The sequence below is a fragment of the Antechinus flavipes genome, chromosome 3, assembly GCF_016432865.1.
Source record: "Antechinus flavipes isolate AdamAnt ecotype Samford, QLD, Australia chromosome 3, AdamAnt_v2, whole genome shotgun sequence".
Lineage (NCBI taxonomy): Eukaryota > Metazoa > Chordata > Mammalia > Dasyuromorphia > Dasyuridae > Antechinus > Antechinus flavipes.
In genome coordinates, this window is record NC_067400.1 from 597,362,136 (window position 1) to 597,379,272 (window position 17,137).

Here is a 17,137-nt window from a genome sequence, read left to right on the forward strand (position 1 = left end):
AACATTAATAGGATATATAAGTGCTATTTATTATTGTTGTTGTTATAATTAGATCTCTCAATGTTATAGACAACTCCCTAAGATTATAAATTGCTGAGAAGATGCCAACCTCCATTAATAGAAATTTCCTCAACTGGGAGTACTCTATATCAAGCTCTGTGACCTATCCTTAAGGAGGATCAGAATTTAATAATGCCCTGAAGTACCAGGCTGATCCAGTGCATATTTTTTATCTATAAGCCAAAGAAAATAGATAGTGAGATGAATATTTTTATTACAAAGTCAAATTACAACTGCTTGTAATTACTTTCTAAATATTTTATTCCCCCACCCCCAATTAAATGTAAAAACAATTAGCATTCGTCTTTCAGGGTTTTTTTTTAAGTTTTGAGTTCCAAATTCTATCCCTTCCTCTTTTTCCATCCTCCTCCCTGAAACAGAAAGCAATCCTATAGAGGTTATACATGTGCAATCATATAAAACATTTCTATATTGGTTATTCTGTGCAAGAACACTAAAATAAGAGAGAGAGAAATAAAGGAAGGAAGGAAGGAAGGAAGGAAGGAAGGAAGGAAGGAAGGAAGGAAGGAAGGAAGGAAGGAAGGAAGGAAGGAAGGAAGGAAGGAAGGAAGGAAGGAAGGAAGGAAGGAAGGAAGGAAGGAAGGAAGGAAGGAAGGAAGGAAAAGAGGGAGGGAGGAAGAGAAGTATGTTTTACTCTGTATTCAGATATCAGTTCTTTAAAAACAGATAGCATTTTCCACCATAAATCCTTTGGGATTGTCTCAATCATTGCTAAGAACAGTAAATCCATCATACCAGATCATCACACAATGTTGCTGTTACCGTGTACAATGTTTTCTTGGTTTTGCTCGGTTAACTTTCTATCAGTTCATAAAAGTCTTCCAGGTATTTCTGAAATCATCCTGTTTGTTATTTCTAATAGCACAATAATATTCCATCATAATTATATCTCACAATGTGTTCAGTCATTCCCCAGTTGATAGGCATCCCCTCAATTTCCAATTCTTAGCTACCATAAAAAGAGCTAAAAATATTTTTTCTATAAATAGGTTCTTTTCCCTTAAAAAAAAAATCTCTTTAGGATGCTTATAATTATTTGTAATTAACATCCATCTGTACAAATTATAGAAAAGTTATTTTAAAATTTGCATCATCTGATGAACCTGGTCCTTCTAATGTTAATCTTTCTCACTAGATTCTAAGTATTTCCTAAAACGGTTATGTCCACTAAATTAGGTAGCATAGTAGAGAGCTCCGGAACAGGACTCAGGAACAACTCTTCCCTCGGATATTTAGTGACCTTATCAAGCAATTTAACCTGCCTCATTTTCTTCATCTGTTAAAGGAAGGATCACAGTATCTACCTCCCAGGATTATGTGAGGTTCAACTGACTTACATAAACCCCAAATGTTACTTTATAAATACAAGCTATAATTATTATTAAACCGCGATGTCCCCAAATCCCCCTTTCAGTGCCCTCCGCCTCCGTCTCCTTCATCTCTGCTTTCTTTCTGCCTTCCCCTAAATCCCAAATAAAATCCCACTTCCCACAGGAAGTCTGCTCCAATTCCGCTTAATTCTAATTAATCCCCTTTCCTTTGTTGATATCCTCTCAGTATCTTGTTTGCACATATTGTTTGCATGTTGTCACAGTGCGCTCCTAAAGAGAAAGAGCTGTCTTTTGCCTTTCTTTGTACTCCTAGGGCTAAGCACCGAACAGGCGCTTAATAAATGTTTTACGATCCGTCTAGCCCTGGCTGGGAGCCAAGGTGCAAGAAGCTCTCCATCACTATCCATGGCCCCCACCCAAAGCAAGGATGTGATGCGCATGCGCATCAGACACAGTCCCGCCCCCTCACGCGGCCCGAACCGTTTGAACGGAAATCGGGTCCGCGTGAAGGGTAGCTAAGGCGAGGGCAAAGGGGGTAGGCCAGGGAGGTAGGGATCCCAGGGGGTCGGGACGGGAAGGGAACAAGGGAAGAGGGCCAGGGTATCATAGGAGAGCTTTTGGACCAAGGAAGCATTCAGCCCCGCGGGAGGCCAGTCAAAGCCAGAGTACGTGAGCTGAGCTGTCCGCCCACTCAGGAGGTCGGGGCGAGAGGGACTTCCCGCTCCACCAATGGGGAGGGAGGACGCAGAGGATGGCTCCGGGGATTGGCAAATAGGGGATAGGGGCGGTGTCTAAAAAAAGTACCTCCCCCTCCACCAAGCCTAGACCGGAAATATGGGGGAGAGGAGAAGAGCTGCGGGAGGAGAGGAAGGAGCCCGCCCCAGGAGGGCGTGGCTCGGGAATGATGGCGGGAGAAAGGCTGGTCAGGGCCCATTCTTGGGGGAGACAGAGAGAGGGACTTATGGGAAGATGAATTCGTAGTTAACGCACCTGTTGGTGTCAACCCCACCCACAGCCTTTTTCCTCTGCGTGAAGGCCAAGAAGCCTCAAGACCAGGTAAGGATGGCAGCTTCTGCCAGAGGCAAGCCTTTATTAAGCACCCGCTGTGTGCCAGACTCTTCAAAGAAAAGCAAAAACCGCCCCTGCCCTCAGGGAGCTTCCGGTCTGCGGTTGCACCGATGTGTGTATAAACAACCCCTACAGAGGACGTGTAGAGGAGGGTGAAAGGCAAGCTCCCGTGGCTTCACATCATTCATTCAGCCCCCCAAGGGACTTTAATAGACCCAGAAGCTCTAATAGACCCAGAAGCTCTAAGGCCAAAGAAAACATGAGCCCGACCTCTCTTACAGTCAAGGGAACGGTCCCAGCTCCTCGGACTTCACTCGGCCAAGCCCAGCATTTTACGAGAAGGCCGTGGAGCCTGCAGGGGAGCTTGTACTGCAGCCGCTTGACATAATCTGGTCAACACACAGCCTTCACCCACTTGGTCTCCTGGTCATACTCGACAGTTTGGAGTGTTTATAGTAGCTTCCATGGCGCTTTCCAGTATTTCAGTGTTTTATATAACCAGTAAAACAAAATATATGTGTAGATGTCGCATATAGATGTGTGTATACACATGTATATGCACATATTTATATATACATCCATATATATATATATAAAAGCTCAGGGATGAGGGTAGAAAGCACAAACATCTGAAGGAATCAGAAAACTATCTTCACTCATCTACTTATTAGATTCTTTATTGTCTACTTAGTATATACTACTGGCTTAGGTATTCAGGGTTCAAAATAAAAAATGAAACAATCCCTGCTCTTAAAATTTTTATATTCTATTTGAAGAAACAGCTTACATACAAATAAATATAAAATAAAGAGTAATTGAGGCCATTAAGGCCTCATTTGAAAGATGGCATTTGAGCTCAGTTTTGAAGGGAGCTACCGATTTTAAGAAGTGAAGTTGAGGAAGGAATATTTATCCCAGAGAAGAGAGTTATGGAGGCCATGTTAACAGTTCATCCAGACCAAAAGGTTTTGTGGCTGGTTTCTAGCCACTGATTTTTGAGCAGTTCATTTTCTGTTGCCTAGGCAAGATGTCTGAAACCTGTAACCTCTTAACATGTTTCTTTCCTTTCCAACTCTATTTTGGAGAAAAATATTCCAATCAACATTAGTAAGGATATGTCAGTCAATGCTTGCCATCTGGGGGAGGGGGTGGAGGGAGGGAGGGGAAAAATCGGAACAGAAGTGAGTGCAAGGGACAATGCTGTAAAAAAAAATTACCCTGGCATGAGTTCTATCAATAAAAAGTTATTTTTAAATATATATATATGTGTGTGTGTGTGTGTGTGTGTGTGTGTGTGTGTGTATTATATGGACACTACTACTGGACTTGGATACTCTAGATGATTTCTCTTCTTTTGTACCTATTGAAGCAATAAACACTTCTTGGACAAAAAAAAAAAGGATATGTCAGTCAAATGCCCCATGATTCAGTTCACCATTCTCTCTGACATCCCTTTCCAAAGCACTCCTCCCAGTTCAGATGCAATTCACCCACAAGCACAAGTCAAATAATCAAACTTGTGATGTTATTGATCCTTTTCAAGAGTGAAGGACATATAACAACAACAGCCTCTTAGATTTCATTTTCCACTATTTGATTTTAAGGGCTATTTTGCTTGCTTCTGCTTGTGTGTCCAGCACTTAGCACAGTGCTTGCCACAAAATGCTTATAAATGCTCTTTCATTCATTCTAGATCGGGGGAGCCACCTGAGTGAAAGCAGAAATAGGAGATAACATGTTGTGTCTGAGGAAATCAAAACTAATTTAATGGGACCATTTTGTGAAAGGGAGCAGTATATGATAAAGCTGATTCAGTGGATTGGAGTCCCCTTGGGAGAGGCCCAAGAAAGGCATTATATTTAATCCTAGAGGGGCAGAGGTAATACTGAGCCGAAGGGTGACATGGTCAGACCTGCACTTTAGGGCTATCAGTTTGATGGTTGTGTGCCTGGAGTTAGGAGAGACTAGATTCAGGAATATTAATTATAAAACTTGTAGGTAAAGAGGTGATGACTAGAGTGGTTATAGAAGTAGAAAAAAAGAGATTTTGAAGAAAAGGAATTGACCAGACTTAGCAAGAGATTGGATTTGTTGGAGGGAGGTAAGATTAGGATACTGAAGATCCTATTGGATAGGTTGGAGAAAAGAAGTGAAAATTAATCCATAGTTTTGAACCTGAGTGACTGGAAGAGGAGGGAGACTCTCTGCTTAGCCCCTGCCTATCTTTCCAGTCTTCTTGTATCCTGCAACACATTAACACTGGCCTTCTTGCTATACTTCCTACCAGAGTCTCTATCTCCCAACTTGAGGCATTTTCACTTGGCTGCCCCCTGGGCCTGGAAGGCTCTATCCTTATTTCTGCTTTCTGGCTTCCTTCAAGTCCCAGTCAAAATCTCACTATCTACAGGAAACCTTTCCCAGTCTCCCTTGATTCTAATTCCTTCCCTCTGTTTATTTTCTACAGAAAATCTTTCCCAATACTTCTTAATTCTAGTGTTTTCCCTCTGATAATTATTTTCTGTTTTGTACATAGCTTGTTTAGAATGTGAGCTTGAGGACAGAGATTTTTGCCCTTTTTGGGGGGGAGGGGAGGGGTGATCCTCAGCACTTAGCACATTAATTAGACTATTGTTCTTGCTGTTTGTTCTTCATTCTCTAAGAAAATCATCACATCAGAAAGGTGATACCATGGCATGCAAGTGAATTGAATTTAAGTGAAGGAGGGCTGTGTAATCCCTAGTCTCACTTTCTGTTCTGAAGCTATTTGGGCAAGCTATAGACCCAAAAGACAGAAGATGGTTCTGGATGCAGTGACCTTTTTAAGCTAAAGTCTTTTAAGTCTCAGCTTGACTGAGGCAATGCCTAATCAGTGATTAAGGCTGAATAAGAAACAAGGCAGAGAATGGCCTCTTCTGTCTAGTTTAAAAAAAAAAAATTTAGTCTGGGAGGGAAAGAACCTCAGAGTTTCTGGCCCAAACAGAAACAATTGCTGTTTACATTCATTCTGAGCCAATCAGGTTCCAAGTGGCATGTGGCCTGGGACCTATAATTGGTCAATCAATGAGAGCCAGAGTGATTTGGGTTTAAGGCATGATCCTAGCCAGTAAACCCCAATATATTTGCAAGTTTTCAGTAATCAGCATTTACATTCCTTTGGGCAAAGCTTGCAGGTAAGGGTATGATACACTAGGTGGACATAGGGAAGGAAAGGAAAACAAGAAAAAGAAAAGGAACTGTGTTGCCTAACTGGACAGTTCCAGTTGGGTGATCAGTGATGCAGTTTCTACTCACAAAGGTTGTTATATCTCTAAAAGCTAATTATCCAAGTCATCCAAATTTTTCTTGAATATTTCCAATGAGGAGGAACCCATCGAACAGATGGAAAATTAGGAATATTTTTTCCTGACATCAAGCCTAAAGCTCTTTTTTATCTTTATCCATTGTAACTGACTTATTGACCCTGAACAGAAGTAGAAAATTTCAGGGAGATGTGGGGTTTGGCCAAAAGATGAGAGTTCTGTTTTACATGTAAAGTTGAGGTACCTGTAAGATTTTAAATGGGTATAGTATTTGGTTTGTGCTCTTCATGAACCTTACCATAGCCAGCCTTACATGAGAGATATTTGTATGTGTGGTTTACCTCTTCTACACTCCTTTACAGTAAGAACTATATCTTGTATAAATCTGTGTCCTCTACAGAGCCTCATGTAGTACCTGTATTTCAGCAGGAGATGGTGGGTGCTAAAATGTTCATCTTTATTTCTCATAGAACTTCGCCATGTCTATTATCAAGATCATTGCCAGGGAGATCTTGGACTCTCGTGGAAACCCCACAGTTGAGGTTGATCTCCACACTCATAAAGGTGCATGCCCCCTTTGCCTTCCTGATCCCCAGGCCCTCTTCCAGGTACGTTAAACTTGGCACAGAATGGCTCCTAGGGACAAAGAGCTGAGCTGGGAAGATCAAAACCTACCTCAAAAATGTCTCCAAGGTGCAAATCCACTTATTTGTTGCCCAATGCAGCCTTCATTTGCTTGGTTGGTAGTTAACCTGGTGTTCTCCAGTGATCAAACAAGCAAGTGTTCTGGACACTGTGGAGAAACCCTTTTATTCAAAGTAGATAGATGTGGACAGAAGTGAGAGGGCCAGCTGGATTGTGCTTTGTCTAACAAGCAGGAAAAAAGGAAAAGCTTGGGTGAGTACAAGACCAAATATGCGTAGTGTACATTCACTTCTGTATCTTCTTAGTCCCATCAAACACCGGATTTTATTGGCTTGGATGCACCTTCTCTGACGCAGATCATAATCCATAGTTGGTAGTATTCATGAGTTAATTTGGCCAGAAATTCATCACCTAGTGCCAGCTTTGTAGCAAGAGCTTCTACCTCACAGTGCTCCTGCTCATTGATCTGCTTCTGGTCCTTCTCAATGTGGCAGTGCCTTGTAGAGCTTGTGTCCTGCTGGCATAACCTTTAAGAAACTAGGGTTTGGGGCAGCGAAGTGATGCAGTGGATAGAGCACCAGCCCTGAAGTCAGGAGGACCTGAGTTCAAATCTGGTCTCAGACACTTAACACTTCCTAACTATGTGGCCCTGATTAAGTCCCAATTGCCTTAGCAAAAAAAAAAGAAAAAGAAAAAAGAAACTAGGGTTCCCTTTGCAACAGTTGGAAGCATCTGAGAAAATGACAATCCCTTTGGAACCAGAGAGTAGGGACACAGAGATAAAACAAAACAACTCCTCTGGAAACTTGATATAACCACTGCCATTCTTTTTAGGAAGCAGGAGAGAAAGTATCCATGTTGTTCCCAGGAAATAATAGGGTTGAGGGTTCTTAAAGATATCCTTTTTGTTATTTCAAAGAGATTTCTCCCCTTTTTGTAGTCCCCTATTTCTTAGTTTATAGCTGCCTCCTGAACTGACTGTTTTATGCGTGAAAAACTAAAGGGAACAGTCTCTAGTCTGAATAATACTTGAGTATACTGCTTCCTGGGGAGAGCTGAATCTACCTCTCTGTGAGTTCTGACTTAACTAGGAAGATCCTTTAGCCTGGCAGAGATGGTATAGAGGGAATTCATGAATCAGGTGATGGGGTCGCACTGAATGACTTTCCAACTCAGGATTGTATAAGCCTCCCTTTCTTCTCCCCTACCTCTTTCCCTCCTGCTTACCAAAACAGAGTCCTTAAATCTGTGCCTTTTACTAACAGGAGAGTCTATCTTCTGCTTCTTTATCATAATTGCTTTCAGGGTCAAGCAAGCTTCCTAAAGTAGATATTCTCAAAGAGTCAGTTCTTCTGGGTACATGCCTTCTATCACTTCTTTGAGAGAGCTGGAACTCATTTCATGATGTGAGACTATTCTTTGGTCAGAGTGTGAAACTAAATCAAGAGATAGAGAGAGAAAAGTAGGAGGGGAGTAAAGTGGGTGGCTATAGACCCTTTAATTCTGTTAACATGTTGTTAGTTGCCTCTTGACACAACCCAGCTCTTGGGCAATTAGAGAGATTTTGCTGTTCAGGGTCTATAGAGGGCGATCCTGTGCCAGGTGTTGCCTTAACTAATGAAGTCTTAGGTCCAGACTAAAAAAAAAAAAAAAATTAAAACTGTTCTCTAATGAGAATTTTCAAATATAGAGCAAACCTAAGCTTTTTTTCCTGCGATTATATATTTTATAAATGTGAACATAGCAGAGGAAGAATCCACAAAGCTGGTCCAAAATTAGAATAGGCAACTTTGTTAGTGATGGTCATTCAAAGTGTCCAAGCAAAAGCTAGGGGAAGGTGCTGAGCACTTTACAAATATGATCATAACAACCCTGAGAGGGAGATGCTGTTCTAATCTCCATGGAGCCAACTGAGATAGACAAAGGTTAGATGATTGTCCAGATACACAACTGGGAAGTATCTGAGGCTGGGATATAAATAGACATTTCTGACTCCAAGCACAGAGGTCTTTCCATTGCATCCTCGATCTTCATGGCCACCTATCCCAAGTATATTATAGAGAGTTTTTCTCTGTAGAGTGGAAAATTGGACTAAATAGACTCTTAAGTCCCAATTGTACATTTCAATTATAAAGGGAGCACTTAGGAAAGTCTTAAGAGTCACATGCCTGTAGAATGAGGTTTTTTGCTCATAAGGAAACAATAAATACTCTCCTCATTGAAAAGACTTTTCCCTTTCTTCCTTGTTATCTTTATTCTGAACCCCTTAGGCTTTCTCTATAGTTCCCATTTATTCTGTGGTGGAAGCTTTTAAATCTCAGTGCTAATTATTCCCTGTAGAATAGTGATCAAAATAGGACCTTTAAGAAATCCTCATCAATGAAAGCTCTATGCCAAATAACATAAACTTAAATCTCACAGTGAGCCAAAAAACTGTGTGACAGCAAAACTGAGCATATTTTTTACTTGACACTCGAGGGAGCCTTTCAGCTGGTAGCAACATAGTTCAACAGCCTTGCAGTCAGTACTGTTCCTGGGTGAGTGGGGGAGCTAGATTCCATTACTTTTTTCTTATATCTTGGATCATATGTGAGACATAGAATCTCTTTCTTGGAATGGAACTTGGAGGCCATCTATCTAATTAAATCTATACTTGAACAAAAATATACTCTTCTGTATATTCACATCTCCTCTTTTCCCTCCTCACTGGAATTATTTACCTCTTGTATCTCCATTCAGAATGTCATTCTTTACAGATTCCCATTTCTCCCAGAGCTAGATTAGCATCCATTGTAGAATTTTAAAGTATAGATCCCTATTCCTGTTTTCTCTGAACCCAATGAAATCTGTTCTCCTAAAGTCTATAGAGTATGACATATTATTTCTAGGTTTTTCATATGACATATTTATTTCCATCCCAGCAAACTCTTTTACCTCATTAGTGAGAATCAGATTCATTCTTAGTTCCTCTGCTTTTTGATGATAAAATTGTTATTAAGTGATTCAAAAAGTTATTAGCTGCCCTACTGTGGTCAAAGAAAATTTCCAGCAGAAATCTGCTTAATATGTCATCCTTCCATGCTAAATTATAATCATTTTCCTAATTTCCTTATGTATTTCTTCCCTCTGTCCATGTATTATACTATGAAATCTGTTGTTTTCTCTGCCTCTTATCCTTTAAGGTATAAGTGGAATGACTGGGTAAAAGAGACCCTTCTCTCTGCCTCATATCTTACCTAGTTTTAATCACTGATTGGGTGTTGCCTTAGACTGAGACCCATAGACCTTGCATGTCATGGCATCTCTTCCCTGATGTCAGGGTATCTTGGAGAATGAAGGACAAATAACAACAACAGATCATGTCCACCAGGCTCTGCCCTTGTCCTTTTTATTGGATTTTCCCACAGGAGTACTTCCTTTTAATGTATTCCATCCTCATTTCCTTGTAGCTGTTAAATCTCATATTTTCTTTCAGAAATAATTCTAATCACAGGTCTTATCCTACCAATGTTCAGTAATATTTATGAAGTCTCCATACAGCATGGTCTCTAATTCACCTAATTTGCTATTCATAGTTGATATGTTTAAACATATATAAACAATTGGAACACCATGGTTTTTACTGGTGGCTTCTTTCTTAGATTTTTGTCTCCTATGATTTCTGAATATCTGCTGCTCTTTCTTACATATTTAGTTCCATTTAAATGATGCCCATATTGGTAGGTTTTCATAAGCAGTTTAACTCCGTCCCTTTTCCTTTTCAGTTTGAAGTCTTGTAATTAAATTGCAAGACCCCACACAAATAAATTTTAAGTATATTTCATCCTTTCCAAGAGCATGTCATTCCTGTATTTTAAACTGTGATGGTTCAGAATCCTAATCCTATTTTTAGATACTATTTTATTGATCTGTTCACTTACCAGGCCAAGCAGAACAAAAATGGGAATCCTCTTTATAGTTGAACCAATTATTGCCCCATCCAGTCTCTACCGGAAACCTTACAGTAAGAAAGGGAAAATTTTTTCTTATAGAATAATTTCATAGTTGTTAGGGAGTTCTTAGATTTAGAGCTGAAAGATTAAGTTAAAAATTATCCAGTACATTCTTTCATTTTATGGTGGAGGAAACAAGCTCTCGGAGATTAAATGATTTTACCCAGTGTCACATAAATAGCAAGGAAGCTGAACCAGGTCCTGAATCCAGATCCTCCAATTCCAAATCCAGTGGTCTTTACCTCACCATCCTGCCTTTTTCTTATCAAACCTGCATGAGTCAGTAATGTAATAGCGCATTACAAAAATTTTATTTTATGTAACATTAAAAGATACATCATATATAAATGTAATGGGATACTGTTGTTCTCTAAGAAATGATGAACAGGCTGATTTCAGAAAAGTCTGGAAAGGCTTACATAAACTGATACTGAATGAAGTGAGCAGAACCAGGAGAAGAATGTACATAGCAACAGCAAGTTTATGTGATGATCAGCTGTGATAGACTTAGCTCTTCTCAGCAGTGATTCAAGACTATTCCAACAGACTTGGGATGGAAAATGCTTTCCACATCTATGGAGACTGAATGCTGATCAAAGCATATATTATTTTCACTTTCTTTTGTTTTTCCTTTCTCTTGGTTTTTCCTTTAAGTTCTGATTTTTCTTTCATAACATGACTAATACAAAAACATGTTTAAGATGATTGTATATATTTAACCTAGATCAGATTGCTTGCTTGCTGTCTTAGATATAGGAGAGGGAAGAAAAGAAGGGAGAAAAAATTTAGAACTCAAAAATCTTAGAAAAATGAATGTTGAAAACTGTCTTTACATGTAATTGGAACAAAATGAAATGCTATTAAGAGAGGGTAGGAGAGAGACAGACAGACAGACAGACAATGTATATCCAGAATGAAGGAGGGAGGGATCCTCAGTGCTCTGGACAGTGCCTGGCACATACATAGTATAAAATGACTTAACAGCCCTTTCAAGCGTCATATAAATGCAACATATCAAATAATATTAGTAAGCACTTAGTCAGTGCTTATTAACATGCTGTTAACTTGACTTAATAGTTTTACCATACCAAGCCCTGGGCACGCCACAAACTAGGTTTAGTTCTAGGTTCCACATTTTAAGAAAACCCATATAGGAAAAACTGGTATACAGCCAGGGTTACCAGAATGTGAGAAAACTACAGAGTACACGATCAGAGTATCAGCAGAAGAGACCAGTGATGTTTAGTCAATGGGCCAGAAGAAGTTGGGGACCATGATACTCAATCCAAGTGCTGCTGTGTGGAAGGTAGGTTGTGCTCTTCCTGCAGTTGGCTCTAGTGGTTAGAACTAGAAACCATGGATGGAAGGGTTTTTTTTTTTTTTTTTTTTGGGGGGGGGGAAGGTGTTTAATTTAGTATTTTATTTTTCCCCAATTACATGTAAAAATAATTTTTAACATTCATTGGGTGGAAGTTTCAAAAAGCAGTTTTAAGCTTGGTGTTAAGACAAACTTCCTAATAATGAGAGCTTCCCAAAAGTAGAATGGATTTCCTTGGGAAATAAGATGTTATTTCTCACTAGAGGTGACTACTTATTGTTGGTAATATATTTTGTACCCTCCTCCCCTTTCCCATTCCTAAAATCCAGGAGTAACTTAAACTTGAATTTATCTAAGTCCATTATTGACACATAGCACTAGTTAAAAGTGTAGAAGATGGATTTATGTGGTGTATAGTCTTGGGTCTTCCCATTTATATCTGAATGGCAGACATTATCTTAAGTCATTTTCCCCTCCTCTCCATTCCCAAAAGCCACTGTGGTCCCTCCTGGATGTTACACCTTAATTGTTCATTCTTATTCCTTAGTAACTAACACCCTGGCAGCCTGTGTTCTGCCTCTGCCCCCTCTCTGCTCCAGACTTGGTTCATGGAGATGTTAAACACATGCTGTTTGGGATCTCTTGCACTCTAGCTTTAGCCATAACCACAGCACTTCCTAATTATCTCTCATCCAATTCTGGCAGCATTCATTAATCCTTAGACTGTTACCTGAGCAGGAGTTAAGGAGGGAGCAAAACAGACAACCTCAATGCTTCCCTTAAGCCCCTACATGCCTTATTCAATGCTGTCCTGGACCTGAGCCAGCCCTTGGTCAGGCCAGATCATTCTGCTCCTTAGCCAGTTAAACCCATGGTCACCATGACATTGGAGGGGAAATTCTTGTTCAGATTGGTTAGAACAGAGGATCCAACTCTTCACCAGTGAAATCTGCTTCTCAAACTTGTATCCCTTGCTCTGTGTTCTGTCCCCGGAATTCCACAGAAACACTGCCCCCCCCAATGCCTCTTCCATATAGCAGTCCTCCAAATACTATTGTATTCCTTCCCTGAATCTTCTCTAGACCAAATAAATATATGGGTCTTTCAGTTACTCTTTATAGGTCATGGCTTCCAGGTCACTCACCATCCTTTCTACTCTTTCCTGTGAGTAGGAGAAGAAACAACCCACTTAGGGTCTTGATGGCCATACTGGCTGCCCTCCCGTCTTCATTCATTCCTCTGTCCTATTTTTTCCCTTATGCAGGTATCTTCCGAGCTTCTGTGCCCAGTGGTGCTTCTGTTGGCGCCCATGAAGCCTTAGAACTTCGAGACAATGATGAGACTTACTTCCTGGGAAAAGGTAAAAGACTTGGCCCCATCTTCTCTCCTCACATTCTCCCCTATGGCACTGGGTGCTTTTCCTCTTGATTCCACCTGCTATTTATCTGTGGTTGCACACAGGAGGAGTCTAACCCCAGACACTTGCTCTTGATGGCAAACATAGAGATGTTATTAGGCTCAGTAGAAGATATGCATTTCCTAGCTTTTCATGCTTCTCTTAGCTCATGATTTCGGAATCTTCAGATGCTTTCCAGAACATTCCTGTTGGAGTACATAGCACTTAGGGAGTAGGGAAGCAGCAGGGAGTAGAGAATGTCAGGTTCAATCCCAGGTTTGGCAGAGCCTGAGCCTGAGCAAGTCCCCTTCACTATCCACAGATGGTACAAGAAGAGTGCAGTACAATTTTCTGCTAGGACTTAAATTCACAGGATTGCTCTAAGAATAGTGCCCCATAGATTGTCGAGTGCTGCATATATTGAGTTGTTAATGTTCATGAAATACTGGGCTAGACAGATAAAGTCAAGACTGAGGACCTGGGGCCCATTAATTTGACTTAGTAGCTGTCATCAAAAGCAGTGGGGCATAGTGGAAAGAAGGCTGAGCTCGGAATCAGGAGAGCCCAGCACTTCCTAGCTCTGGGATTACTGGCAAGGCACTTCACTTTTGGCACCCGTATAAGCGAAGGAGAACAGTGCCCAGAGCAGCCACCTGACAGGTGGGTGAGGAACAGGTTTCCTTCACTAGAGATCTTCAAACAAATACTGGGTTGGGTCCCCCATAGTGGGTGTGGCAGGGAGTAGATTCCTATTCAAGTCTACCTCATATGAAGTTTCTTACTATTTACATGATACTAGGACATTTATAAATTCCTAAGTCTTCACTCTCTGAGTGGGAGCCTTAGGTCTTCCAGGCTTAGTTTTCTGGCATTCGTGTCCCTTCTTTTTTGCCATCAGTGGAAGTCATTTATCACCATCCTGCAGCCAGTCATCCCCTTTATGCCTAGATGAGGAGGATAGACTCAGAGCTGTAGAGTATAATTCCACAGATGTTTCCAGAGGGATCCCAAAACTGCCATACTTTGCCATGTCAGAGGCCCCCACTTTGAGTCTCATTAGCTTACATCATCTGCAGTAATCACTATCATTTTTGAGTAGATGAGGCTAGGATACACATAGGGTGTTTTCATTCTCTGTGCTTTTTCCTGATCTACTCTCTATATGTTGGCCACATCCAGAGAATTATCATGAACTGAAGACATTTCAGGGATATGATGATGATTCTCATAATTTGCCTGAAAAGTTATCTGCCTCTTACTGAGAGCATTTAACTTGGCACCTAGAGTACAAAGGTCAGAGGTTTCTTTCTTACTATGAAAGGTACTCCATAAAAACTCTTTTTTAGTGATAGCCTATTGGAAGGAACCAAACTCAAGCTTAGGGTTCCTAGAATGGGTCTGACTATTAATGAGTTGTCAGCTGGTAAATGACTTTGGTTTCTGATTGTTCCTATTTTCCTTGTATAAAACTATCCTCAGGCTCTCCAGTCTAGCATCTGTGCTTACTTGGCAAAAATTTACCTAAATCGACAAAGGCAACACAGGTGTGTGTTTATGAGGCAATTAGATTCTGGATGATCTGGTCACATCTTTCATTTTAGTATTCCAAAGAATGCTGAAGAATCAAGGCCATACTGTTGGCTTTGTGCAAGACATGATTTCTGAACTTCTCTCAGGCTCTTCCTGTTATTTCTTCTAACAAGATGTCTGGGGGAATAAGAAGGGGCAGTCATTGACAGGCTAGGATCATGAGTGTTATTGGTGTGGCTTTTTGCAAGACTTCAAAAATTACTACCAATGCAAAAAATGGATTCAGTCAATAAGAATCTCAACTAACCTTTTCATAGTAATTTAAGCTTCACAGAGTGCTTTGCAGATCCCTCATTTTATCCTCTCAACAACCTTGAGAAGTAACTGTTGTATTATCCTCATTTTTACAGAACGATTAAGTGACCTGCCTAGGTTCACAGTGCTAATAAGTGTCTGTGACAGGATTTTAATTCAGTTCTTCTTGTCTCCTGGCCCAGTGCTTTGATGACTATGTACCACCTTTGAATGTGATCAGGTAGTAAATGTGTCTCTTGCTTACATATATAAAGATGCTTTGAAAAAAGACATTTTTATTAAACACATACTATGTAAAGGATGCTTTGATAGGTACCTGAAATCTAAAGGCACAAATGGCTCCTACTCTCAAGAAGCTTTCAGTCGAATGACTCTTAGTCTTGGACATCATTTGATCATAAAACGTCTTCAATGTTATGTGATAGCAGAGATAGAGCACTCAACTGGGAATCATGAAGACTGAAATCAATCCTGCCTCCAACAATTACTGTGTGATTCTAGGAAAATCATTTAACTCTCTGAGACTCATCTGTAAAACGAGCAGGTTGAATATAGTAAACTCTAAAACCTGTTTTGGTTCTAAATCTATTCTCATTGGATTTTTTAAACATCATTGTAGACCAGGCATTCATATTGTATGCCATTAGTTCCACAAAGAGATTTGTACATACACAAATGAAAGCAACTGTCTTATCTTCATTTACCAGAAGACTCTAAAATAATAATAATAATAATTACTAGCATTTATAAGGTGTTTTAAGCAAGGTACTTTGCAGAAAAGATCTCCTTTGGGTTTCTTCATAACCATAGAAAGATCATTTTATGGTCTTCTATTTTCCCCATTTTAGAAAGGAAGAAACTAAGACTTTTAGACATTAAGTGACTTTCCCAGATCACATAAACAGTTTCTGAGGCAGGGATCTAGCCTTCTATTCCCAGAACCACTGAACTGCCCAGATCATGCTCACTGCTCAGGCCTAACATTGAGAGCCACTGACTGATAAAAGTTGTGACTTCATAGAATGGTGAACTAATCTACTTTATTTCCCATGTAAACTATCAGGCATGGCTCCAGGGCTTCCATAATGTGCATGCTGTCTCAGAAAGGATCATTTTTCAATCCTATTCTCATATTGCTCATCAGCAATCATGCTAGTATGTGTATTTAATTCAGCAAATGTATACAAAGCACTGGCAACACAGAAACAGAGCAGTCCCCACCCTCAAAGATCTTACATTCTGTTTGGAGATATACTATGTTCAGAGATAAATACCCACTTTCAGGTGGAAGAGAGTATGGATTAGGAATAGCTGTGCTTGGAGGAAATCAAGGGATTTTTTGAGAAGGAAGATAGGAATATTTCAGATGTGGAGGACACAAAAGCCAGAGGTGTTTATAGTTAAATATCATATACAAGGAACACTTACAGCCCATCTGATTGGAGAAGTGTAGTTCTCTTGTTTCATTGGTTCAGTGAAAACACAAGAGCCCTTAAGTGTATTGTACTTTCAGGTGGTAGAGAGCATGGATTAGGAATAGCTGTGGTTGGAAGGAATCAAGGGGTTTTTAGAGAAGGAACAACTCCACTAATAATGCATTAGTGACCCAGTTTTCCCATATCCCCTCTAATATTTATCATTATCTTTTCTTTTCATCTTAGTCAATCCAAGAGGTGTGTTGTGACACCCAGAATTGTCTTAATTTGTTTGCATTTCTCTAATCAGTAATGATTTAGAGCATTTTTTCATATGACTAGAAATGAAAATTATTTGTTCATATCCTTTTTCTTTTTTTTCTTTTCTTTTTTTCATATCCTTTTTCAGTTTATCAATTAGACTTGTATTCTTATAAATTTGAGTCAGTTCCTTATATATTTTAGAAATAAGATTTTTATCAGAAATACTGGATGTAAAAATTTTTTTCCCAGTTTCCTACTTGAGAAAGGGTTTCTTTAAAGGGTGAGGTTTGAGACTTGAAGGAAGCCAGTAAGTAGTGATAATGAAGAGGAGTATTTCAGGCCTTGAGGGTAGCCAGAAAGAATGCTAAAGCCTAGAGATGAAGAGTCTTGTTCATGTAACAGGCAGTCGGCCAGTGTCACTGGATCAAAGAGTACGTGTGGGCAAGTAAGGTTAAGGTGGGAGGGGCTGGGTGATAAAGGGCT

At 40.0% G+C, this 17,137-nt stretch overlaps 1 protein-coding gene across 1 annotated transcript in view; it reads left to right on the forward strand.

Moving 5' to 3' along the window:
• The first annotated feature begins 1,943 nt into the window (after nt 1–1,943).
• The window catches only part of LOC127555911 (enolase-like), a 31,874-nt gene continuing 16,680 nt past the window's right edge, over nt 1,944–17,137 (forward strand). The window contains exons 1-4 of the mRNA XM_051988632.1: nt 1,944–2,077; nt 2,428–2,468; nt 6,250–6,343; nt 12,999–13,094. Of these exons, the coding sequence (XP_051844592.1) occupies nt 6,259–6,343; nt 12,999–13,094 (181 nt within the window). The 5' untranslated portion in view covers nt 1,944–2,077; nt 2,428–2,468; nt 6,250–6,258. The remainder of the gene's footprint in view (nt 2,078–2,427; nt 2,469–6,249; nt 6,344–12,998; nt 13,095–17,137) is intronic.